The sequence below is a fragment of the Catharus ustulatus genome, chromosome 1 (genome assembly GCF_009819885.2).
Source record: "Catharus ustulatus isolate bCatUst1 chromosome 1, bCatUst1.pri.v2, whole genome shotgun sequence".
NCBI classification, from domain to species: domain Eukaryota; kingdom Metazoa; phylum Chordata; class Aves; order Passeriformes; family Turdidae; genus Catharus; species Catharus ustulatus.
Window position 1 is genome coordinate 97,229,875 of NC_046221.1, and position 25,772 is coordinate 97,255,646.

Sequence of the window (25,772 nt, forward strand, 5' to 3'; positions counted from 1 at the left end):
CATCACTTGGGGAACTTTTGAGTTATATTCAGACAACTCATTCCAAACTCAGGACCAACCAAGGTTCCTTAACCACACTCACAAAATCTTTGAAGATCATACCTCTGTCTCTTCCTTCCTTTTCCATGGAGCAAAGAGCCTTGTAGTTTGATCAAAGCCCACGCTGATGATAAATTCTCCTTCTGGATCCCATTTTACATCCTCTACACTGTTAAAATGTCCTGAAATCACAACTTCTGGAGTCCATTCTTTCTATTAAAAGAGTTCCACAAAGAAGTAAGGAATTTTTCATTTGACTGATTGGTACATTCCAAGCAAATTAAGAGTATGAATGTACTTATTATAAACTAAGAAAAATACATTTGTAAGCAGCAATTTATTAGAAGCCAAGAGAGGCTGAAGAGACACAAATACTGATGTATTTATTACTCCCATCTGAAAGAAACTCGTGTTATTTGTTCAGCTGTGAACAAAGCATAACTACAAAGAAGTTCAACCTGTTCAAAGGACTTCATGATCCCCACAGGTAAGAAAGAGAATTTAGAGCCTGGAGAATTTCAACCTCCCTTCTATGCAGGAGTGAAACACCTACAGAATATTATACTCAGAAAAGGTCTATTTCAATCACTAATTTTAAATTATATTGTTACACTTTTCTATTAATAACAGAAACCTACCTCAAATGACTTAAAAGTACAGTTCTTTAAAGTAATACTACCAACAAAAAAACCAATGTACCTTATTAACTGTAGTCTGTTTCCAAAGGTGTAGAGCTCCATGAAAAGCATGAGCAATGATCATCGAACCATCTGGACTAAACTGGCAGTCAAAAAATCCAAGAGTATTGCCACCCACTTCACCTACCCGTACCTAAATTAATGAACAGAAGTGAAACATCCATAAAAATGGCCTTCCATTCCTACAAAATCATTCTTACTCCATGAGATTAAAAACTACCTATAGAAAAGGGTTCAAATTAAACACATAAACACATTTGAAGAATATTTTCATTGTAAAGTTAAGAGTGAAACATCATGGGAATTAAACCTGCATGCCAACTGAATGGAGCCTCCCTTCACAGACATCTCAAGATAGGATCCCCCAAAGGGAAAGAAATCACTGCATTAGATGAGATGCAAACCCAAATGTTCTGTGTTTCAGTCCACTTGTTGGATGCAACAGCTCCTTATCATCTGTTGCATGGCTACTGCTCTGTTGCACAATACAGAAAAATGAAAAAGAAACAGTAGTTCCCAAGTACACTTTTTTCCCTACTTGATTTCCAAGATTCTCTAGCATATTTTCACTACCCTGCTTCCCCATGAACATCTGCAATTTGATCCACACTCCTTCTCTGGCACATTCTGGCCTCTGTTTTGTGCTTCTCTTATGACTTCTCATGTATGTACACATGCATACACACAGGTCTGACAGCCGCTCTAGTGCCCTTCCACTTTTTAAATTTTATTAAAAGATTAATAGTTACATTTTCAAGTTTTATTCAAGACATAAGACCACAATTTCTTTCAAGCTTTCAACTCCCCCATTCTTATATAGCCTCTTTTAAGATCAAAATGAAATGAACCAATGTCCCATTTTAAATGGCACTGCACTAGTAATTCCATTTAATTAGCACTCATTAAAAAAAAAAAAACCACTCATACTGGACTGACTTTGATATGCCATGCTAGAGGCAGAATTCTAGTCTCACCTCTGAGCAGGGGAATGAATTTCTGAAGACATCTTGTTCATCATATCATGATGAAAGAGAGAAATTGGGATCTTCCCCTTGTGCACTTCCTCCCTGCAGGTTTCCACCTCAGATTTCCCTCTCTTGAAGCAAAATGGATTTTTGCAGTTAAAATGCCTGATCTGAACTTGCAGCTGCACATTTGTGGTCAAACGAATACAAAGAGAATGTAAAATTAAAGAACCACAACTTGCAACGAGCTTTAGTGCACAACCCATTTTTAGAAGCTTGTAAATTTAGCCACAACTACATGCTACACCTAGGGACATCAAATGGCATCTCTTTGTGATTGGTCTTTTATGAACTAATTTTTACTTCAAGCACAAAGGCATCAGAACTTTTCAATGTAACAGAGAAAAGATTAAATAACGTACTGTAATTCTCACTTTTTCACCCAAGAGATGATTGGAAGGTTCTTTTTGACAGGAAAGATCACAACAGCTGGCATAACACAAACAACTTCAACTGAACTACTGCAATTTGGAAAAGCAGGTCAGTTGAAAAGACATCAATCAAAGCACTAGAGAAATCTGGTTGTACTACTTATCTAGGATGATCCACATCAGAACAGCTTTCAGAATACTACATGAGTGACACATGAGTATTCAGCTCCAGTGGAAGAAAAACCTAATGACACAGCCAATGATCAAGTTACTGTGAGTAAAACCAGGCTTTGAATTGCATGTCAGCTCCTCTGCAGTAATTGCTTAGGTCACATTTCCATAAGGATGAAGTGCAAATAGTTCAAGAGGATTTCTTCCTCCTCTCACCAGGAGTACATAGCGTATCAGCCCCTGCCTCGTACACGATGAGTGACAGCTGAGCACAAACACCCCTTATAAACCCCTCAGTATAGTACTGAGAACACAAGAAAAGCAATAAAAATCATATTTTATCCCTTCTTTTTAAAATATAGTTTTACTTGCAACAGAGCATTGGAATTAGTATTTTTGCAAGAAAACACTTCACCTTTCTCTGTCAGAATTTTAGAGTTTTTGATCCCTACAGTACCCATATGATGCTGGAAACACAATTTGAATACAGCACATATTGTGAGAAAGACTGACACTTGCCTGTTCTAGCCAGACTCCAGATTCCTTATCAGGTTCCCAGATAATCACAGTTTTGTCCATTGATGCAGATAATATCCTCATTGGTTGTTGCATGCTGCCATCTACAGTACAAGGAAAATTATTACCCTACAACCTCAGAGCACACTTTCTAAAGAAATAAGGTGATACTGAAATACAAACACATTTTAGAAATTGTTCAGCATCAGAGACATGCAATGCAGTTCTTATATGCCAAATTTACAGGCTCTACATTCTTGCCAGGCATTCTTTAGGAGATATTGTATTCTCAGCCATAATCACCCCAAAAAAAGTAAAACGTATACATAAGAACAACCATATTCTACAGTTTTCTCACTCCAAACTTATATTGAATTAAATATAATTTGCAAGTAAAGCTAGAGTTTCACAAAGAGAATGCACAGCAGTTCTCAGTTCTATTCCTTAAGTACATTTTTAGTTTAAAATTGCCCAGTATTCACTGCTTGGGCTTTTTTCCCCAAAATGTTAGGTTTGCTACAGAGACTTCAGCAGTCTCTAGCAACCTGTAGTACTACATACAGTAACTCAGGACTGCTCCCCAGAACACAGTGAAACACTCCAGAAAAAAGCCCAACACAGAATAGGGAAGAGGGAGCTGGTAGCTGGCTCATCATCAGTTGTGAAACCTGTAGGAAAACCACTGAGGAACTTTTCTTGATAATAGAGATAATGGCAGGCATCTCATGAGGTGATATGTTAGCAACAGACTTCCCACCTTACCTTCTGCACTGAGAATATGTCTCTCATATCAGTTCGCCTCTAGTGAAAAACTACTTGGGGAACCCAGTATTGGGCAGGTTTCAACACAAGTAGCTTCACATATGCAGAAGCACCTGGAAAACTTCATGGTCTAAGACAACAGTTTTCAGATTGTAGGGCAAGGTTGACAGGCCTACATTGTGCCTAAACCTAGTTCTAAATCTTTTACTGGTTTCTAATTTAGAAAAAAAGAGAAAAGTTTAAGGACTAGATAACTAAATCAGTACTTTTAGAGCAAGTCCTGTGTCTTACACTACACGTAGTTTGACATTCTAATGGCACCCTTGTATATACACCAGCAAAGCTGTCCTTTGTACCTCTGAAGTCACCTGCCATCAGTAACTCTAAAATATATCAGAAAAAAAGACACCTTTGCCACTACAAATATTCAAGGGTTCTGATTGTGCCATGTCAAATAAAGAATCTCCTTCCCTTATATGCCAGGTAGACACATAACAGCAATACAGTACTGCAAAAAAGGCTCTCAGAATTTAAGGAATTCAAAAGAAAGATAAATAATAGAGCAAAATGCAAAATTAAGCTATAAATAAGTGTTTCAATGGGAGTCTACCTAATGCCTTAAAGTTACATGCCCAAGAAAACTCATACGCCAGGAATCTACATCACTAAAAACGAGAGCTCTTGAGGTAATGCTTACCTGCTGAAGAACAGACATTTCAAATACATGTGTCAAGGTAACCTATTAGAGCTATTAATTCATAATGATTAATTAAACTAATTTGCACACTATAACCAACAAATCAATTACAATAAATCTTTACAGTTCTGTTATTTAGTTTCATTCTTTAAAGAAAATATGCATACAAGGCAACCTCTGCTTAATCATACAACATTATTTGCAAAATTTAAAGACTGTCATCGTCTACAAGAACAAGTGAGCATGCAAATAGAATACAAAGACCTGTGACTGTACTCTATGTATACAACACTTAACATTGCTGGTAAGTGTTTGAGGTCTTTTTACCTTTGGAAAATGAAGGTTGCCAGTGAACTGCATACACCCAGTTTTCATGACCAGCCAACACAGACTCCAAAGAAACTGCATATGATGTGTCAGCATCTACCACAAATCAGAGAAAAGCATATCCAAGAAAGAACGGGTCATTTCTTATACCTTTAATGAAAACAATCAATTGCTTTCAACATCTCCCAATATCTCAAAAGCTTCCTGACACAGAACAGCTTCTTGAAATCCTACTTTGGCACAAGCTCTGAGTACCAGACTGATGGTCACAGGTCAGTGTATCACCTCAGAGGAGTCACAGAATTTCTGGAGAACTCTCAGGCACTACACATACTCTTACTCAAATCTGCACCTCCAAAAGACTGAAAACACAAGTATTAATATATTTCAAACAATGAACTAGGATTTGCACGAGGCATCATGAGCACTTTTTACACATAACATCATACACACTTCATTATATTAACTAGGTTGCCAAATAATTTACCCTACAATGTCAGCAATGCAAACATCTGATGCTACCATGCTTAAACACCTTGTTAAATGACCATAAAGTAAGCATGCACATACTAATCCGCTCTTTCTGGTATGTTTCTAATCCTTAAGTAATAGCAGCACCCCTTAATTCATTGAATTCGAAAGAAAATGAGAGGTAAGCTATTAAACTGGAGAACTACACAACAGCTTCCCTCCCACCAGCAAATAAGTGTCCTACATATTGCATTTGGAACATGCATAACAATAATAACTCATGCTGGTATTAAGCTCTCTACTTAATATCATTTCTTGTAATACATCATTAACTTTTGGCATTAAAACAGTAATTCTGCTTTCTTAACAGCTAAAAACAATGCAGTCAACACCGAACAAATCAAATTAGGTGGTAACCACCTTGCCAGCTTCCCTGGAGCCATGAAAAGATACACAAGTGAAAAGCTGTGCCAGAGAATTTCACAGCTGTTACCTACCTTTAACAGTAAAAATATTCTCTTTCAGTTTTATGGAATTATCTTCAGTTTCTGGAATTTGCTTTAATTTTTTACATACTTTCCAAATTCTTATCAAGCAGTCCTGAGCACAGCTTGCTAAGAAAAGGTCTTCACCTATTTATTTTCAGAAAAAGAAGAAAAAAAAAAATAGAGCCATATTTTCATTGCAACCACTGCCATAATTAACCTAACATCTTTCTATACATGCAGCTAACAGCATTATCCAAATCTTCCCCATTGTACACAATAGCATATAAAAGTCCACTGTTTTATTTCAACAACAATTCACTCTCCCACTCAAATTCTCTAATATTTTATAACATACTATGAACATGTCCCTGCTTGTAAGATGTGGAAGATATAGTAAGCAGTGTACATGTTATACATATACTTCCCTACTATTTATGGACTTTGCTTTTGGAATTCTATCAGTCTCAACACTTGCCAAAATCTCCTTTTCTCCTTTTCTTTCTCCAGGCTTGTAGTATCCTCCATGTTTTGGTGCCGTTGCAGTAACTACTGATTAATGTCTGCAAAGACTCTTAGGGCAGGGCAGGAAACAAGAAAATATAAACATACTATTTTCCCCCTACTCTACCACTTGGAAAAAGTAGCCAACTCTTTCTCACTCGGATACAGACATTTCTATATTGAAAAGGACAAGCTGCTAAAACCTCAATTTGTTTGCATTTAAGTACCAGTCAGGTAAACAAACCTGAAACAAGCAAGAAAAATGTTTTTTGAAGGATACAAAGTTTCATCTTGATTTTAATATTAATTACCACCATCTCAGGAAAACAAACAACACAACCACAAGAGCTTAGGTGCTCTTGTGCAGCAAAGTCATCTGTTGGAGTGGTAAAACACTAGTAATGCCATTAAACCACTATTCCACTTTTTTCATCTTTCATACTGACCACAGATTGCCCACTCAACGCCTCTTATCCAATCTTCATGGCCAGGGAGTACTAATGTTTTCTGAAACTGAATAAAAACTCATGTTACATCACAGAAATGCACCCAATTATCATGCACATATCAGCAATAAGCCTTATTTTTTCAAGTTTTTTATATTTATAGTTTTCATTATTTGAAACAGGGAAAAGAAAATAAGCCACCACTAAGGATTGCAATTTACACACAGATTCGAGATGAACCCTTTTGGTTTTGCCACCATTGGATAAGTACATGTAACATTATGGCATTTCCCATATACGAGCAGGAAAGGGTGTGAATTTAAGGTGCACACCTTCAAGAGGCTACAGACGTGTCTATGATAAATTTGAAAGTTTTTTAAAGTTTATCAGGTTTACTGTGATACACAAAGAACAACATAATGAAGGTTTGACGTGACATAAAATTTCTGGTATTTGTGTTAAGTGGATGCAGATGATGAAGAAAATGAATACAGGTGAAATCAAGTATAAAAAGAAGAGTAAACGCTTTGAAATTATTTCAATAATAAATATAACATGATCAGTAAGAATCAGTTATGGTACTGGAAATATTCTCTATGTTTCTTAAGTTCATTAACAAAATTTCTGAGGAAGGCATACGTCAAGAACTGCTGATGGAGAACTCTGCATGAACACAGGCTCAGGAACACCAGTCTGGATTCCCTTTTAAGAAGTGTCACAATTTATATTCATTTGTAACATACGTAATACTACCATTTTATTTTGATTCAAGTACTATTGAATCAAACTATTCACTATTATTTCCTCCTTACTTAGCATTTAACCCATTTCTGCTTTTTTTGCCCAGAAACAGCCCTACTTCCATGACATTTTTTTATTCCAAGTTGAATTAAAATGTCTAAAGTAATTGTTAGTTAAAACACTAGTGTAGTCTAGTATGAATAACTTACCACATTATTTCTGGCATTATATTCCACAAAATCCCTTACCTAGGCTAGGTGACTAAATGACACCCTCTGCTACCAGCACAAGTCTGCAACTAAGGTCTCTCTTCCAATCCATGACAGAAAAAAAAAAAAAAAAGGAAAAATTTGTATGTATATTAAAAAATCCATACTCAGAAACTGGCGGTTCTCTTTTTAAATCTAACATTTCTAATATTCTCCAAAACCACTTTCCCATCAAACAATATTACTCTGCCTCTCCTCACCACACATCTGCAGTCACAATCATAAAATGGTTTAATTTGGAAAGGACATTAAATCTCATTTACACATGCCCTCTCCAGCCATGAGCAGGGACACTTTCAACTACACCAAGCTGGTCAAAGCACCAGCCAACCTGGCCTCAAGCCAGTCCAGGGATGGGGCATCCACAGTTTCTCTGGGCAACTTGTTCCAGTGCCTCACCATCCTCAGAGTAAAGAATTTCTTCCTAATATCTACTCTAAATCTACCCTCTTCCAGTTTGAAGCTATTGGCCCTTCTCCTGTAACTACAGTAATTTCACGAATACAAGTCACACCATTTTGACTAAAATTTTGCTCCCACACCAGAAATGCGGCTAACACTCACGAGCGGCTAATATGTGAATAATTTTCTGACATTTCCAAGCCCAGAAGTGGAAACCGAGGTGCCGAGTCGAGCAATCGGCCAGTAAAAGCCGGCATTTCGCGATTGTTACAAATTGTTACTCTGTTGCACCGCAGGTGGAGCCTGGCTCCCTGTAGGCAGCGCGCGGGGCTGGGGGAGAGGTTGGCTGGTCACTTATGCAACCACTGGCATTTCCTAATGGGGCATTCCAGACAGATGCTTATGTTAAACACCCAACAGGTTATGTATAAAGACAGGAAGGAACAGTCCAGGAAGCGAGATGAAACAGCAACTTTAAGATTTTTCTGAAGATGACATGATTCTGGCAATACATTAAAAAAATCTTTGCAATTGATATTTCAGATAACAGACAAAACACATTTATTTATTTATTCATTGATATTATCTTTGATAAAATGCTCTGTATTTTACAGTCATCAAGGTTAGTTGGTAAGTTTATTTCTAACTGAAAGACTGGTCCAGGCTGAACTGTTGCTAACATCCTTCTGTTTTATGGTTCCTTTTATGCTAAACAATGTGTATATCTCCTGAAACTTGACCCTAATATTAATCTAAATACACATCTAAAAATTTTCCCTTTTCAAGGTGTTCTCGTGTGGATGTTTTTTTAATTACCCTCCTCATCATACATCAAAGAGATCTATTAAGAAAAGCAGTCATTTGTTTTCCCTTAAAAGAGTAAAACTAATTACTTTGAGATTATTAATACCACCCCAGATTTCCAAGTCATTTCCCAAACAGGTTTTTAGGCAGTACTTAGCTTTAAATCAAGCATGCAGCTCTTCCGTGGTGCAGAACAAGCACGCTTAACCAGTCTCAGCTAGAGGTCTGTACTAATTTTTAGTTTTATATGCTTACATTGAATAGTCCCATTGAACTATTCACAAGATTTAAGGTAGAGACTGCTGAATTTAATTATTTCATATTCACTCACTCATTAATACCAGCACCAGTTGCATGAGGCCTCACTGCTGAGGAGAGATACCCCCAAACCTCTGTAAATGCATCCAGTCCCTTAAATTAGAAAGTCATGCTGCTGTCCTTCCCATCCCTATAACATCATCCTCCACTCTGCACCCATCTGAGCAGCGCCAGTAAGTGGATGGAAAATAGAGGTGAGCACAAGGGCTATTACCATACATAGAAGGATGGTGCCATGAAGCATGAGGAATGCAACATTCTTAGTCATATAATTTAGTTTTAGGTGGTCTGTGAGGAGCAAGAAGTTGGCCTCAGAAATCCTTATGGGTCTCTTCAAACTGGAGATATTCTAAGATTCTGTGATTCAGTCCAAGTTTTCAAGATACTGTTTCCCATGAAAATAAAAACTGTTGACTGAAACTGAGCAAGGAGTAGTGTATGCTGTTATGCTAGGATTTTTAGTATTGTTTTTGCTCTTTTCTTTGAAGTTTGTCTCTTGGCATCCTATATCCAGTTTCTTCCAATGTATTCAGTTCTAAAATTGAATCAATATAAAGGTTTGTGCGGATGCACATGGTCATTATTTTCAGGTGATTCTTAAGTCAAAGTTTCTAGCATTGCCTAGGTTATATATGCACCAGTGTTTTGAGCTGTCATTCTTCTCTTTTTTAGAGATTTTGTTGTTATAGTCCCATATTTCTTCTGTTTCAGTTATCACTTGGTCCTCACTGGATACACAGGAAGTTACAATACCAACAGTTAAATCTCCTGGTCTGACTCTACTTCACAGGCTTTCCCATGCCCCTTACCTAATCTCTGAATATTGTTGCTTAGCAGCAATCTGGTCTCTTTTCTTTTAGACAAAGAATAAAGCTGTTCTGTAGGTAGCACAACTAATGAAGCTGTGGACATGCCCAGCACACTCTGCACAACCAATTCTGCCCATAGCTTGGGTACACCTCTTTCAGGACCAGACTAACAGCATTTTTTCTCCAGCAGACACTAGATGTAATATACCTCCTCTACGCAGCTGTTAACCTCAACAGATTGGAAAGATCTTGAATTATCTTTGATTCACCCCCCTATTCCACTTCTCAGCTACACCAAACTATTTGGGTGGAAATCAAAACACACAGCACATCATCTTCTCAGAAAAACAAAGTTCAAATAGAAATGTTCTGGTAAAAAAAACCTCTAATTTAATCTGCTGGTTTACCTACTTGCCCTCCATAGGCCACATCTGTAGATATTACATCTCAAGCAAAAAGACATATTATGGTTTCTGAAAGATTTTTTTCCCTGGATACTTTTATAAATCAATACCCTCTTCTAGCAAGTCAGAAAAGCCAAGAGTTCATTTTCTCTCTACTGTTTAACACAGTAAGGGATCTGTGGGCAGGTAGTATCAAAAGATGCAAAGTGTGCCCACTCAGTTTTAAAAAACAAGCAGTTTTTAATGAATAAGTACATTTTGACCATAAAATTAATGTGCTTACCAAAAGGTAGTCTGAATTAGCTAAGTAAAGATGCCTCATCCTCCCTCAGAGTCTAACAGTGCATTTTAAGTTTCATAAGAATACCCGGTTATGAATGCATGTTCTACCTCTGGATTCATACTCACATTCATAACAACCTTTTTGAGGATGTTAACTAAAGCAAGTGCTTTACAAGAGTTACTGAATTAACTGGACAGAGCTACACAGGCCCTTACCAGTAAGGAAATGCCACAGCAGGTAAGATTCTAACCACTCTCCTATGCCAAGTTCCAGTAAAAAATGGCAAGGCTAGTAACACTTCGTTCAAATACCTTTAATACTACCAAGAAGCCATAAAAAAAGGTGTCAGTAGATCTGAGAAAACCTTATGAGTGAGATTTAGCAGCTAGGCAGGAATTCATGTCAGAAGGCTTGCAAGGATATCTTAATTCTCTTAATAGTTATAAAGCACAACACAGGCTCTTCTCTTTGAGGCCTGCACAGTCCACTTAGCTAAAAGATCTTCTTGAAAGTTAAGATAGGCACCAACAAGAAGTTCCACCTCATTTAAAAGATATTCTGAACAACAACTCTGCCACAACAGCTGGTGAAAATACTTTCTGAAATTGAAACTGTGAAAAATAACACATGCAAAGCAAAATTGCTCACCCCTTGTATAAATAAAGTTTCCTACCTCCTAAAAGAGACGGCACAAACTTGCTTATGAAGTTTAAGAGGGAACTTGATTTTTCAAGTTACCTTCCTTTACCCTCCACAGACTGACTGCCTCTTAAAACGGCAAACTATTGTTATACTGGAAAGTTTGGCCAACAAAGAGCAAAATAAGTTATGTATCTCTGAAAATTTTTGGCAGTCTAACTGTATACAATTTGTTAACATGAATCATACAAGAAAACAAGTTTTAAACTCTGAATGAGAAAAACAGTCTCTGAGATAAAAATCTTTCTTTAACACATTGAGAATCAGGAGTGGCACTCTGCCATTGCTAATTCCCAGAGAATTCATTAAACTGACTTCAGTCACAAGCTACACAGGAAAAAAGAAAATAAATAAATTTTTAAAAAATCTAACCAAGCACCCTTCTTTTCTACTGAGTGGTCAAGAAATCATTAAACGTAGAAAAAGGGGATGAAGTACTTATTTTGCTTGACAACAACAGCAACCAAAAAAATCTTATTACTGTACATGGCAGCACAAACTGGCAAAATTATCTATAAAGTAGCTTTGTCTCTCAAAAAAAAAAAAAAAAGAAGAAAGAAAAAGGAACTATCTGTTCTTTAATCCCTAAAGGGAGTGTGTCTGAGCAAATGCAGCAGACTAAGTGCTTCCACATATGCCAATCTCAAAGGAGTGTTTTAAATGTTTGGTTTTTGGGGTTTTTTTCCACTGGTGCATTGGGAGAACATTTTCGGTTTGAAGGGGATTTTTAAGGGAGTGAGAGAAAGAAAGAAGTGATACTGAGTTCTGTTTTGGAAAACAGTCATTCAACACATGCTTTAGAATCTAACAAAACTCCTGAACAGATGCAAGAGAGGACATAATGTTTTTCTACTGCTCGAAAGGAATATTTATCTGTATGAAAAACTAAAAATTTCCAGCTTCCAAATAACACATGAAAAATGTGTGCTTTTATAAGACTGGATACTCTGAAAAATACTTTTTTTTTGATGTTCAAAAGCAGTCAAGCATAAAGGCCATACTTAGCAGCAAACATAAAATTCCTCAGATCGAAGTAATAACAGTTTCATTATAAGAATTTATAGAATAAAAGTAACATCATTTCCATATGAACAACTCAATGCCTGGACATTCAATAAAGAAGGACAGTTGCAGCTATTTTCTATCAGTGGGAATAGAAACAGGCTATCTTAACACAGGGGACAAAAATCAAGAACAACTAAAACTTTCACGCACTGAATTCAACTTCAATATTGTGTATGTGCACTTCATCATTACCTAGAAAAATGAATGAACAATTTGAAAAAAAGTTGTCGTATGCAATGGTTACGTAGAGACAGAAAGGACTTACTGAAGAACTTGAAAAAAAATCAACAGTACATTTGAAAAGAAGCAGAAGAACTCAGTAATGCTCTGTGCAAGAGACAAAAATTGTAATTACCTGACCATTCTGCTGTATAAACAAACTTATTTTGCAGTCATCACCACCACAAGCCAGTATTGGTACTAGAAACGAAAAGAAGGTCTTAATTTTTTATAAGTTCTAATATTCTAGGATATGAAAAAATATAAATAATGTAAAAAACAATATAGAAATATATCAAAATACAACAATACTAAGGCAAGTGTGATAGCACTTTTAAAATGTTTTCTACATTAGTTGCCTAATAAATTAGTATCATAAGAACACAGAACTCAAGTTATTTTGACATTCAAATAATATCTATTTGCCTCAAGTTCATATCTGTAGGAAATTCAAGTATTAGAGTTTTTAATTGATTATATTTTATTGATATCAACAGGCATTTGCTCTAAATACAGAAGAAGGAAGGAACAAAACAAAATTACTCAGAACTAAGGCAATTCAAGTTCCTAAACCAAGAAACATATGTTTAGATGGAGTTAGCATAATTATTATACAGCAAATCAAAAGACCAAAAACGGAACAGAGATCACCACTATCTGTACTGAAGACTATGAAAGCAATGAAACATTTTTCACTCAAGACTGCTCCAAGACTTGAATAGTACAGTAAATTCACGAATACAAGCCGCACTGAGTATAAGCCGCATCTCTGGGTGTTGGCAAATATTTCGTTTTTTGTCCATAAATAAGCCGCACCTGAATATAAGCTGCTCTGTCGTTCACAGCGAGGACCCGCGTGCAACAAAGTTGCCAAATACTAACAGAACCGTGGCAGGGCGGGGTTTACTGGCTCAGCTAAGGCTGTGCAGGCTCGGCCCGCTAGGGGCTGCCGACGGGGCCAGGTAGCCCAGCCCGGCGCTGCCGCTTGGCGGGGCCACTGGGGGCCAGCCACCGCTGCCACTGGGCTCGGTCACCACAGCCTGGCACTGCCCTGTGGTGGCAGGCAGGGACGCAGCCCCCCGCTGCCTCCCAGAGCCGCGGCAGTGGCGGCCCGGGTCGCCCGCCGCCTCCCAGAACCACGGCAGGGGCGGCCCGGGTCCCCCGCCGCCTCCCAGAGCCGCGGCAGTGGCGGCCCGGGTCCCCCCTCTCCTCCCCGAGCCGTGGCAATGGCGGCGTGGGGCCCCCCCGTCTCTCCCCTGGGCTGTGGTAGAGGAGGGAAGGAAAGAGCTCTCCCGCCTCTCTCCCCGCCCCACGTGCTGCCTGCAGGCAGCCAGGCTCCACCCGCGGTGCAACAGAGTAGCGATTTGTAACAATCGCAAAATGCCGACTTTGCAGCTGCTCGGCTCTGCACTCTGGCTGGCACTTCTGAGGTTGTAAATGTCAGAAAATTATTCACATATTAGCCGCTCCTGAGTATTAGCCGCATTTCCGGTTTAGGAGCAAAATCTTAGTCAAATTGGTGCGGCTTGTATTCGTGAAATTACTGTAATTGACTTCCACTGGTTAACCTAAAAAGTGCACAAACTCTGTAATTCTACTGATCAAACCAGAGAAAGTTATGTCTGAGGTTAAAAAAAGAGAAGTTAGGCAGTGTATTAGCTCCTCTCTCCAACAGAAGAGCACGAGGAAAAATAGTTAACGCTTACTCCACTCTTCTTTTTTAACATCATAAAGAGGAAGTGTTACTGCTCGGGACTGAAACGTTGAAAGCAAATAAATTTAGTATCAATCTATGAAGAAATAAATTACATGTTAGGGGCTAGACTTTTGCATTTCTCAAGTCCGGATAGAAAACAAGATACTAAATTTCACTAAAATCAACTATTTCTTTCAACAAAAAGGCTCCATGACATCCCTTCATATAGATAATTTTATCTTTACTATGAATAGATCAAAAATCAACTTAAATATTCACGTTTATCCTCTATACTAATTTCTTTTTTCTTCCTGTACCAAATCCGTGCCTAGTTATCCACTGTTCCTCTTGCACTTCTCAGTCACATTCCACATTCTTACAGTTCCATCACTTGCCTCTTCTCTCCAACCTCTAAGTCACATTTCAACCCTGACTCCTCCTCTCTTTAACAGGCCTAAAAAAAACCTGCTTCAGATTGAAGGTGATGTGAGCTGCTTTGAATGAAGACCTGGTCATCAGGTCCACAGGAATTGGGCAGTAGTGACATTTCCTTCCATAAGATACAATACTATGGATGTTCTTGAACACAATACCATTCTTTCCTGAGAAACACATTTTATGGGCCATTACTATAATTACGTATTTACTCAATGGAATGAAACTTTAACTAAGAAAATCAAAGAGAGAACTACGATTTAGCTGCTATTGCAGACCAATGCAAATACTTCCACTCAAAAAGTTCTATCAAGAAATACGTATCTGGCAAAAATGGACAAGTACAATAATTTCACGAATACAAGCCGCAGCAAGAAGACTAAAATTTTGGTGGAAACCCGAAAATGCGGCCAATATTCCGGTGCGGCTAATCTATTAACAAAAATGTGATATTTGCCCTTACCTAGTATCATGCCGGTCCAGTCCCGAGCCAAAACAGTTTGAAATCCATGGTTTCCCGGTGTTCCGATGATGAACCAATCAGAGAACAGCTTATTGTCTGCCTGTGGATGACGGCATTACTGGGGGACGGGGGGGTATTTAACAGGATGAGTTCCCGCGCTTCGTTCTTTTTCGGCGTGCTCTGCCCTCAGCGTGTTCTCTTCTCGGCTCGTTCTCCCCTCGGCGACTTCTTCCCTCGGCATGGCTGCGGAGAAGAGAGTAGCGTACGACGCGGAGTTTAAATTGAAAGCGATCAGCTATGCAAAAGAACATGGGAACAGACCTGCAGCTAGAGCGTTCCACATTAATGAATGCATGGTACGTAGGTGGAAACAGCAAGAAGACCAACTTCGTCTTGCAAGGAAGACAAAGAAAAGTTTCCGTCGCCGCAGAGCACAATGGCCAGAGCTGGAAGAAAGACTTTATCAGTGGATTTCTGAGCGAAGGGCAGCTGGCCGAAGTGTATCTACTGTTGCCATTCGGATACAAGCCAAAGCAATTGCAAAGCAATTGCATATAGAAGAATTTAAAGCAGGAGCGTCTTGGTGCTTCCGCTTTATGAGGCGACAGGAGCTCTCTGTCCGTACACGGACCACGGTGTGTCAGCGGCTGCCGGCGGACTACAAAGAAAAGGTAGCCAGGTTCCGGAGTTACTGCAAAGGGAAGATCTCTGAAAACAGTATACAGCCGCACTGTATTATAAACATGGACGAGGTACCCCTCACATTCGATATGCCGCTGACGAGGACCGTGGACCACACCGGAACACCGACGGTGCCGGTAAGAACCACGGGGAATGAAAAGACATCGTTTACGGTCGTCCTCGGCGTTTCGCTAGCTGGGCAGAAATTATGCCCCATGGTAATTTTTAAAAGAAAAACCCTCCCTAAAGAGAGATTTCCAAAGGGAATAAAGATTCATGCTAATTCAAAAGGTTGGATGGATGAGGAAGCAATGCAGATTTGGCTAACGGACGTTTACGGCGGCACATTGCATAGGTTCTTTAATCAGTTACCGGGACTGCTAATTTTGGATTCCATGCGTGCCCATACGACGGAAACCGTGACAGAAATCGCGAGAATAAAGAAGACGAAGCTTGCTGTAATACCGGGTGGCTTGACCAAAGAACTGCAGCCGCTGGACATAGGTATTATTCGTTCCTTCAAGTCTAAAATGCGATCTCTGTGGGAAGAGTGGATGTTGGAAGGCGAACACTCCTATACCAAGACCGGGAGGCTGCGCCGGGCAAGTTACGCCACAGTGTGCCAGTGGATACTGGATGCCTGGGGTAAAGTTACTACCCGAACTATCAGCCGAGCGTTCGCCAAAGCCGACATCATTCCTGGACTGACCAGCAATGCCATCGGGAGTACCGAAGGTGATAACTCTGATGGTGAAGGTGCCGGCGAAACCGCCTCACGTTCGCTGGATCCTACAATTGCCCAGCTGCTGGTTTCCGATACGGAGGACGAAAACTTCGACGGTTTCACGGAAGATGAAGCCGCTGATGAAGCGGCTGATGAATGAAAAATGAAACTGTTTAAAAGTTTAATAAAAGTGTGATATTTTTCTGTATTTTTTTAAGTGTTTTCAGTTTTCTGCGGCTGCGCGGTTGGCCGCCCTTGTGCGGCTGCGCGGGTAGCTGGGCTCACGCGGAGGAGGGGGTGGGCGACTGAGCGGGCGGGGGCGGGGTGGCTGAGCGGGCGGGGGCGTACGGCTGAGCGCGCGGGGGCGGGGTGGCTGAGCACGCGGGGGCGGGGTGGCTGAGCACGCGGGGGCGGGGCGGCTGAGCGCGCGGGGGCAGGGCGGTTGAGGGGGCAGGGGGAGTGCAGCTGAGAGGGCGGGGGCGGGGCGGCGCTCGCTGAGCTCACAGGACAGGCACATTTGCGCCAATGCGTGTGGCAGGGAAAGAGCTGAGTTTGGGGACCTCGGCTGCTCGCCCGCGGGGCTGAGGGGGCGGGTGGCAGGGCGGCGCTCGCTGAGCTCACAGGACAGGCACATTTGCGCCAATGCGTGTGGCAGGGAAAGAGCTGAGTTTGGGGACCTCGGCTGCTCGCCCGCGGGGCTGAGGGGGCGGGTGGCAGGGCGGCGCTCGCTGAGCTCACAGGACAGGCACATTTGCGCCAATGCGTGTGGCAGGGAAAGAGCTGAGTTTGGGGACCTCGGCTGCTCGCCCGCGGGGCTGAGGGGGCGGGTGGCAGGGCGGCGCTCGCTGAGCTCACAGGACAGGCACATTTGCGCCAATGCGTGTGGCAGGGAAAGAGCTGAGTTTGGGGACCTCGGCTGCTCGCCCGCGGGGCTGAGGGGGCGGGTGGCAGGGCAGCGCTCGCTGAGCGGGTGGCCGTGCCGGCGCGGAGATGTGGCTCCGCTCGGTGCTTGGCTGCCCGCCCGCGCGGCTCAGCGGCTGTTTAAAGGCAACCCGGATCCGTTGGGAATGCTCGCAAAATGACCACACTATTGTTCCTGTCTTTTTCGGCTTGTAAATAAAACTTGCAGGGAACGGTGCCGCAGCTATCGTCTGTGTCTTTTTTCACTTGGAAACAATGTTTCCGAGGTCGGCAGTAAGCCAGTAAACCCCGGCAATACGCGATTGTGTTACTAAATGACGACTTTGTGAAAGTTCGCTGCGAACTAAACTGCGGCTAATATTCCGGGTGCGGCTAATCTATTGACAGAGGCAACAATGTTGCCAACACACCAGCAGTGCGGCTTATAGTCCGTGCGGCTTGTATTCGTGAATTTACTGTACATAGTTTTTCACATAAATGCTTTGGGGAATTAGAATTTGGATCTGGTTAAGATACTTTTCTTATTTCCTCTGCAGGAATTTTAAGTTGAATCAGCAGAACTTTTCCAAGTTCACTTGCTCTTTTTTTTCACCTGTTGCAATTCAGTTCTGAGGAGACATTTATTTATTGTCAGAGGCCAAGCTACATCATTAGCAATTATCCAGGTGGTAGGAAGAATCAGATTATATGACAAATGGCTGATCAAGACCTGTAAAATATTAAATACTATTGCCAGTATTTTAGAAGCAGAGTTTGTGCAAACACTGCAAGACAAAAAGCAAGCAAGTAACCAAAACTTCACAAAGCTCTTCTTCAAGGCTAAACAGCAAATGTAAAGAAACTCCTTAATGAAGAGGCTGCCAAAAGTGTTTAAGCTGCATTCCAGCTGCAAATGACTGGTCAGATTTTTATGAGCAGTCTATCAGTTTTCCCTATTTTCTTTCTTGACAAAAGTGGCTCAATTTTTTTTTTTAATGATTTATTTTCAAGGACAATCAGTTACAATCCTAGGCATCAGAACGTCTCTGAAAGTTAAAGTATCCATCGCATATTAATCCATTTTCAATGCAAGCCTCAAATTTCTTTTCTTGGTGAAATTAGAGGTTACTGTAAATGTTTCAGGAAATGTAGTTTACAATTTTCAGAAAAGTAATTCCGTATTCAGTTCCTGACTTAAAAAATGCAGATTGTTCTCAAGAGAAAACGTTCTTTGAATCTCTGTGCAGCTGACAACTTAGCCTTCATAAAGATTTCTGAGCAACTCCTAAATTTATCACGGATCATTTTTCCCTGAAGATCATTAAAATTCCAAATTGCCATTAAAGATTAATGTTTCTGACAAATGATCAGCAGTAATATTTTTAATATTTTAAGTTTTTTTAATATATTTTTAATATATTTTAAGTTACTTTATTTAGATTTCAGAATTAACATACTCCTCAACTATATGGACTACTATGTCAGGTTTAAGGAGAAAACAGTGGTTATACTTTATTAAAAGCCCCTTTACAGATTTCTACAGGAAACATTTCTATATATGTCCAGTTCAAAATCTAAACTGTTTTTTGGCAATTTTAGCAGCAGAGGTCATTTGTATTAGAACTGGAACAAAAAAAGCAAATGTCTAGAATTTTTTTTTGCCTTCAGATTTTTTCTGAATCTTGCAACAAGAACAAAGATGCAGTAGTACCACAAGGACCAGGTGGAACTAAAGCATCATCCTATCCCACTCATTTACATTGCTTTTACAGCTTTCCATCTCAAGAGTTCAGCTAAACAACTCCATTTGATTGCCATTTTGAAGACACTGCAATCAGTCTGTGTCTTTAATTACTATGAAGAGTTCAGAGAAAATCTTTAGATACAAGAACCAGCTTCAGCAGATTTCATAAAAAACAAAACCTGTGGCAGACAGGTCTGGAGTCAGTCAGCTGAAAATCTGTTCAGGGGATTTCTTAGATTTTTCTTCCTGCATTGATATTCAAGATGTGCAGCTTTACTTACCATCGCTGCCAGGCAAGAAGGATAAGCAGACATCCATAACAAATCCATTTCCAAACTGCAGAATTTCAATGCATTTAGCTGGAAAATAGGAACAGACAGTGTTGATCTCATTCACTGTAATTATTACAGCTACACTGTAATTTCCTTCTTTATTATATAGTTAAAATTTCCCATCCATTTTTATTTTAAGAAGCTGAAAAGAATCTACATTTTTTCAGAAGCTCAAACAATAGTATCTTCTGTGTGGCCACAAAAAAAATCATACAGTTAGTTGAGTTAGAAGATAATACTGAGTATTAAATCTATACAGCTACACTGTGGTAACACATCAGAAGCAATAAATATTACAAAATATATCCTGTGGCAACAGCATTCACAACACAGGAAGATAAAACTGAATCCATTTGCTACAACAGTAGCTAGAGAGATGAGCAAAAACTTGCAAAAAAACCTCTGAGATCCTGGAAAATGGTTAAACTAGTAAGCCATGCAGATCAAAATAAACAAGAGGATAGCAGAAAAAACCTCTCTATAGCAGAACAATTAGTCTCTCTATCACTGTAACCCACACCAGCAAGACAAAATGAAAAAGAAGGACTTCTTGGGGTTCTTTGGGAACATCAAAAATGCCTTCCAGAACATGGGACTGTAGATTGGCAATTCCCACCTCTCTCACATAGGCAAGGCAATATGAAATCTTCAAATACACCAGAGAAGGAAGAAAGCAGCTAAAGAAGTGCAGTCACTACAACTCAACCAGCAAATAACACCTTAAATCTCAATTATCTACCCAATTTATTTCTTACGTATTTTATAATGCTGTTTTCCCATGTTCCCATGCAAAGGCCTAGTCCAACAGGTCAAGATCCCATCATCCCAAACTTCATTGGATTCAAGCCAATAGTTAAAAACAAGTGACTAGTTAAACATCACCTTTCTAATGTCAGCATTATTCATTTTGCTAAGTAATTACACTTCACACACGCATACAGCTAGTCTGCCTCCACATTACAGAGTAAAACAATGGTTCAGATTATCATAAACTGAATACGAATTTTAAAGTAAATTCAGGCCACACATCCCTGATAAAAAATAAAAATAAATCATTCTGTAGAACTAATCTGACTCAAGGCTTTTAAATAGTAATAGAGTGCTTTGATGTACTAAAGTCTGAGGAGAAATCAATGTAGCTACATTAGTAAGATGCTAGTATTTAATATCTAATGCACAAACACTCATGATTCTTACTTAGCCAGTACATTAAACAATTAAAAAAATGTTACCTTCTGAATCATGCTGAGACCAGATTCTCACAGTAGAGTCAGAGGCTGCAGAAGCTACTAGCAGATTTAAATCAGGTCCATCTGACTGGTAGACAGCATCCACAGCAAAAACAGCTTCCGTGTGGCCTTTGAGAGGGATGCTTTTCACAAGCTGAACACATGAGAAAATTTTAGAGAGTTTTAAATTCCAGTAACTTACAGGATAGAATTTTTAAGCCATTTTAGGAAAAAAATAACTTAATACTGAAGATAATACTGAGTTCTATACCTGCAATGGCAGACTGTCTGCCATGCTATGCTTAAGCTAGAGCATATTCCAGGAAACCCAGAGAAGGGATACAGCAGCAATGAATATTAACTTGGTAAGATTTTGCTCAAAGCTGAACAGAATTAAATGCTCCTGTGTACACTACACAAACCTCACCCCTCCTTGAGGGAAGCTGGAAACAGCACAGAAGTTAGAAAGAGCAGTTTTCCTTCCTTTTTCTCCTTCTCTTGTCCCTTACCCTAAAGGAGTATCTCACAAAAGTTTGGAGAAGCTTAGTGAAGGAGACAGAGCAGGGAACACAATGGAATAAGCAGCAGCTACAGTAGCTCTAGCAGCAACGTTTAGCATGTTCTCACAAACAAAAACAGCTTTTTACTCATTCAAATGCCAACTTGAAAAAGAAAACTGATAAATTTAGACAATGAATACAGGTGATTCAATTTGCAATCTGTTCCTCATTAACACAAAGATCAAAATGAGAAGCTTTTAATTTTGCAACCAGAAAGCATCCAGCATTCATCCAAATTTTATCATAGACAGATTTGACATCTCTTTCCAAAATACAGCCTGGTAGGCCCCAGTAAGAATTTCTGATTGGTTCAATACAGAACTTTGTTTTTAAGAACTTACACTAGTCTAGAACTGCCATTAAAATGTGCACATTTAGCCACATTCTTTCGAAATTATTGCCATATGGCTGTGTACCACATCAGCAGAAAAAGTTTATTAAAAGTCTGTAAGTTAAATAAATGCAAGAACAGTTACAATGGATCAGGATCATTTATAACTTATTTCTGAGAACTTTCCTGCATCAAAGTAAGCTCATTTCCCCCCACTATGCATTCTCATGCATTTTAAAATGCCAAGTCTAATAACCTACTTTGAGTCAGATGATGAAATGAGTTACCTACACAGCCATTTACAATCCCGTGCCTAATAAACAAGATTTTAAAAGCTAGATAATAAAGTGGTTTTTTCACCAATATTTCAGGTCATTCTGAAGGCTCTTTAACACAACACTGAATCTTTTGCCGTACATTTTACAGTAAATTAGTATGTCTCCTTACTTTTCTTCATTTCTCTGACAAAAGCCAACTGCTGGGCAGATCTTTCTACTGTCATTTTTGTTAAACATCTACTCCAACTTGTATACCATCCTGGTAAGACTATCTACATACAAACCCCACACTGTTGCACAGGTTGACCAGAAATCACTGGAAATGGATATAAGGAAACGAAGAAGAAGAGTACAGAAAATCCCAGCTCAGAATGGGCCTCATGGTTTAGAAGCTTCAAGGTGGTTTAAAGAAAACTGCCACGTGCAATCACAAAGCTGATGAGTCAAGAACACACAGGGTCTTTCAGATACCTAAACTAATCCACTCAATGACTGACAGGTTAGTTAATTTCTTTACCAATGGTGATTTGAAAAAGATGAACGACAGAAAAGAGAAAACAACATTTATAGTAAAACACAGTAAGACAGAGTACCAACAATTTCAAGGATATATACAGTGGGTTCAGTTTAAAAAAAAAAACAGCCAAAGTGAAGCAAATAGTACAAACCAGAAATACAGTCAAAACAGACAATTTGTGATATGTGAGAAACTAGTGCAGAAGATTTGAAAATAGGTTATTCCTGCTTACCTGATTATTCCATGTTACTGTATCTTTCCATTCCCAAAGAATAAGCTGTTTATCAGATCCACCAGAAATTAGCTCTGTTTCAGAGGCTAAAAAATATGTTCTGGTTAGTTCACTGTACACTTAACTTTGCAACAGCAACATAAGCAGTTCTGCCGGCTACCACTCACAAAGTATCACCGGTAATCAACGTTCCTACCAAAATAAAGTATGGTTAATAAGAGTTGCACTGTGCAGGTTAAGAGCAAAGATATGTCCTAAGAAAATAGAAAGAGAAAATTCACATGACTATTAAAAAGTTCTTTATGAAAGTGCTAAAAATACCTTTCCAAAAGACTCTCAAATCCAACAGTGTAAATTAATCTTTTGGATTTTTGTTTGGTCGTTTTGGAAGGTATGAAAATAAATCAAGAGAAAGCTAAACAAAAAGAATTCAAAGTTTCACAAAATAACTTCTTTTAATAATTTTTAAGAAGAATATGGTCCAGTGCAACCTGTTGAAAGGATGGCAGTTTATATCACTATCAAAAACTAGTGTTTGCACCTCAGTACTTCTCAAAAAAAGGAAGCAGCACATTACATTAGTAGTCTAATCAAGACTCACATTTCTCTTTTTCAGTGAGTTACCATAAACACCTAACGGTATTGCCCTAAGCAATGTTAAAGCCTGGAAGTACTATCCAGCAAAACCCTCATAAATGTCTCAAACATTTCTATCTATCTAAAGATTCTTTTTTTTTTTTGAGCACATAACCTCTATGCAACTTCAGAGCTTTATAATTAGAGATTGCTGAAAAGGCACTGCAAATGAGTTTCCAAAGTTGAAACATGCAAAACTCCAAACCTCACTAAAGAGACTGGTAGCAGAACAAGTAGCACAAGTCATTGACCTGTGTGAGCTGCTGCAGCCCCAAGCAAACATCCTACTTGTCTGAGGGGTCGGGAGCAGAGATTCCCTCACCCACCATGCAGCTCATCTGCATTTGGCAGGTCACATTCCTGCAGACCCATCTGTTATAAGGAGGCCATACCTCGAGTACCATGTCCAGTCAATTCAGGAAGGGCACTAATTGTGCTGGAGCAGGTCCAGAGATGGGCAATAGAGATGATAAGGGTCTGGAGCATGCATCTTATGAGGAGTGGCTGAGGGAGCTGGGCATGCTTAGCCTGGTGAAGAGGAGGCTCAGGGTAGACCTTATCACTCTCTACCTGAACGGAGGGAGTAGCCAGGTGTGGGTCGGTCTCCTCTCCCAGCAAGTGACAGGATGAGAGAACACGGTCTTAAGCTGTGCCAGGGGAGGTTTAGGTTAGACATCAGGGAAAATGTCTTCACAGCAAAGGTGCTTAAACATTAGAACGGGCTGGCCAGGGAGGTGGTGGAGTCACTGTTTATGTTTAAGATATTTAAGGAAAAACGGGACGTGTCTCTCAGCGCCATGGTCTAGTTGACACGGTGGTGTTGGGTCATAGGTTGAACTCGATGGTCTCAGAGACATTTTCTAAACTAATTTTGCGAAGATCCCTACTGGGAAGCTGGGCATAAGGCGAAAGGATGCACTGCAAGCGTCGCAGTCCCCTAATTCCTACAGTGCACAGTGCAGCCCCGCAGTTGCCGAGCCCCCCTCGCCTCCTCTTCCCTGCACGGGCAGCAGCGCCCGAGGGGAACCAGCCCCGCCCCCCCCGCGGGACCGCACCCCAAGAGACGGGGGTGCAAGGCCGCGCTACTCACCGCGGTCCCGCCGGCGGACCCAGCGCACGCAGTTCACCCTGCCGGTGTGGCCACGGAGGGCGGCGACAGCCCGTCTCACCTGCGGGACAGACAGACAGACAGCACCGAGTGTCAGGGACCGGTCACGGTCCCGGACCTGTCCCCAGTCCCGGCCCCACCCCAGAGCGCATCAGCCCACCGCCGGGTCGTAGAGGATGACGTCGTGGCAGCTGCCGAAGGCGAGGAGGCCGCTGCGGCCCCAGGCCACGGCGCCGCCGCCCGCCCGGTTGGCGCAGCAGGCGATGTGACAGAGCGACACGGGCGCCGCCATCTTCCCGCCGCCGCCGCGTGCGCGACCCCGCGCGGCTCCCGTGGCAACGACCTCGCGTGGGGCGGCGCCTGAGGGGCGGGGCCTGAGGGGGCCGGCGGGCGGAGCGGTGCCGGCCGCGTGTGGAGATTTAGCGGGGGTGTTATGTGTCCTGCGCCTTTTGCCGAGACCTCAAGGGTTTCAAAAGTCTAAAGCTTTTCTCTTTGCTGGTTCCTGTCAAGAAATTTCTCCTAATGTCCAACCTGAATGTCCCCTGGTGCAGCTTAAGGCTGTGTCCTCTCGTGCTGTCGCTGGGTGTGTGGGAGAAGAAAGCGACCCCCACCTGGCTGCAGTTTCTTTCCAGTGAGTTACAGGGATCGATAAGGGCCCCTGAGCCTCCTTTTCTACAGGCAAAACAACCCCAGCTCCCTCAGCCGCTCCCCGCAGGATTTGCTCTCTGGACCCTTCACCAAGCGGATTCCACCTGAGCTGAGAGCCGAGTGTCGCTGATACCCATTCCTGGGCTGCTTCCATCGTCCGTGAAGCCACCTCCTGACAAAGAATCAGGCTCTCTGATGTCGGGATGTATTAATGTATCACCGTGTGTGATGTCCTAAAATTACTGTCATGGAAAGCATGAGACTTTGCAACTGAGCAATGGCCAGGCTCAACGTCTTGATCTGAATATGTTTGAATACCTCTGCTTTTCAGGGAAAAAAATAAAAATATGAGAACAGAGAAATTAGAGAATTCCATCTGTTACATTTTCATTTTTTCACTCTTTGATGTATTTATTGCCCTTCCTGCACAAGAAATTGAAATCAAATCAAGAAAAATAAAAAAACACTGCAGTGGTATTCTAGGTGTACTTGCATGGGCACTGGCCTTGAGAAACGGAGTCACAATAAGGAGTATTACACTATATAGATGTGCTCAAATTGTATTATCTGCCAGGCTTCACAAGTTCAAGGGTTTTGCTAGTTCCCAGTAGCCACAGGTGCAAACAGCTGCCCCACAGGCTGAGTGGGAGCCTCAGCAGGACCGTCAAGACATCCACTCTGCATCCAAATGAACTGCCCCACACATGCAGAAGGCCCTGGAGCAGAAGCCTGG

The 25,772-nt window shown here is 40.8% G+C and overlaps 1 protein-coding gene across 2 annotated transcripts in view; it reads right to left on the minus strand.

The window, feature by feature from the left end:
- The window catches only part of ELP2 (elongator acetyltransferase complex subunit 2), a 40,492-nt gene extending 15,803 nt beyond the window's left edge, over window positions 1-24,689 (minus strand). For both annotated transcript variants that reach the window (XM_033060469.1, XM_033060462.1), the window contains exons 1-12: window positions 24,552-24,689; window positions 24,374-24,452; window positions 22,648-22,733; window positions 20,733-20,883; window positions 19,450-19,527; window positions 12,662-12,726; window positions 6,513-6,579; window positions 5,575-5,709; window positions 4,607-4,702; window positions 2,824-2,924; window positions 739-870; window positions 103-252 (exon numbers count right to left, since the gene is read on the minus strand). In XM_033060469.1, the coding sequence (XP_032916360.1) occupies window positions 103-252; window positions 739-870; window positions 2,824-2,924; window positions 4,607-4,702; window positions 5,575-5,709; window positions 6,513-6,579; window positions 12,662-12,726; window positions 19,450-19,527; window positions 20,733-20,883; window positions 22,648-22,733; window positions 24,374-24,452; window positions 24,552-24,683 (1,272 nt within the window). In that variant the 5' untranslated portion in view covers window positions 24,684-24,689. The remainder of the gene's footprint in view (window positions 1-102; window positions 253-738; window positions 871-2,823; window positions 2,925-4,606; window positions 4,703-5,574; window positions 5,710-6,512; window positions 6,580-12,661; window positions 12,727-19,449; window positions 19,528-20,732; window positions 20,884-22,647; window positions 22,734-24,373; window positions 24,453-24,551) is intronic.
- Between the last annotated feature and the right edge of the window lie 1,083 nt (window positions 24,690-25,772).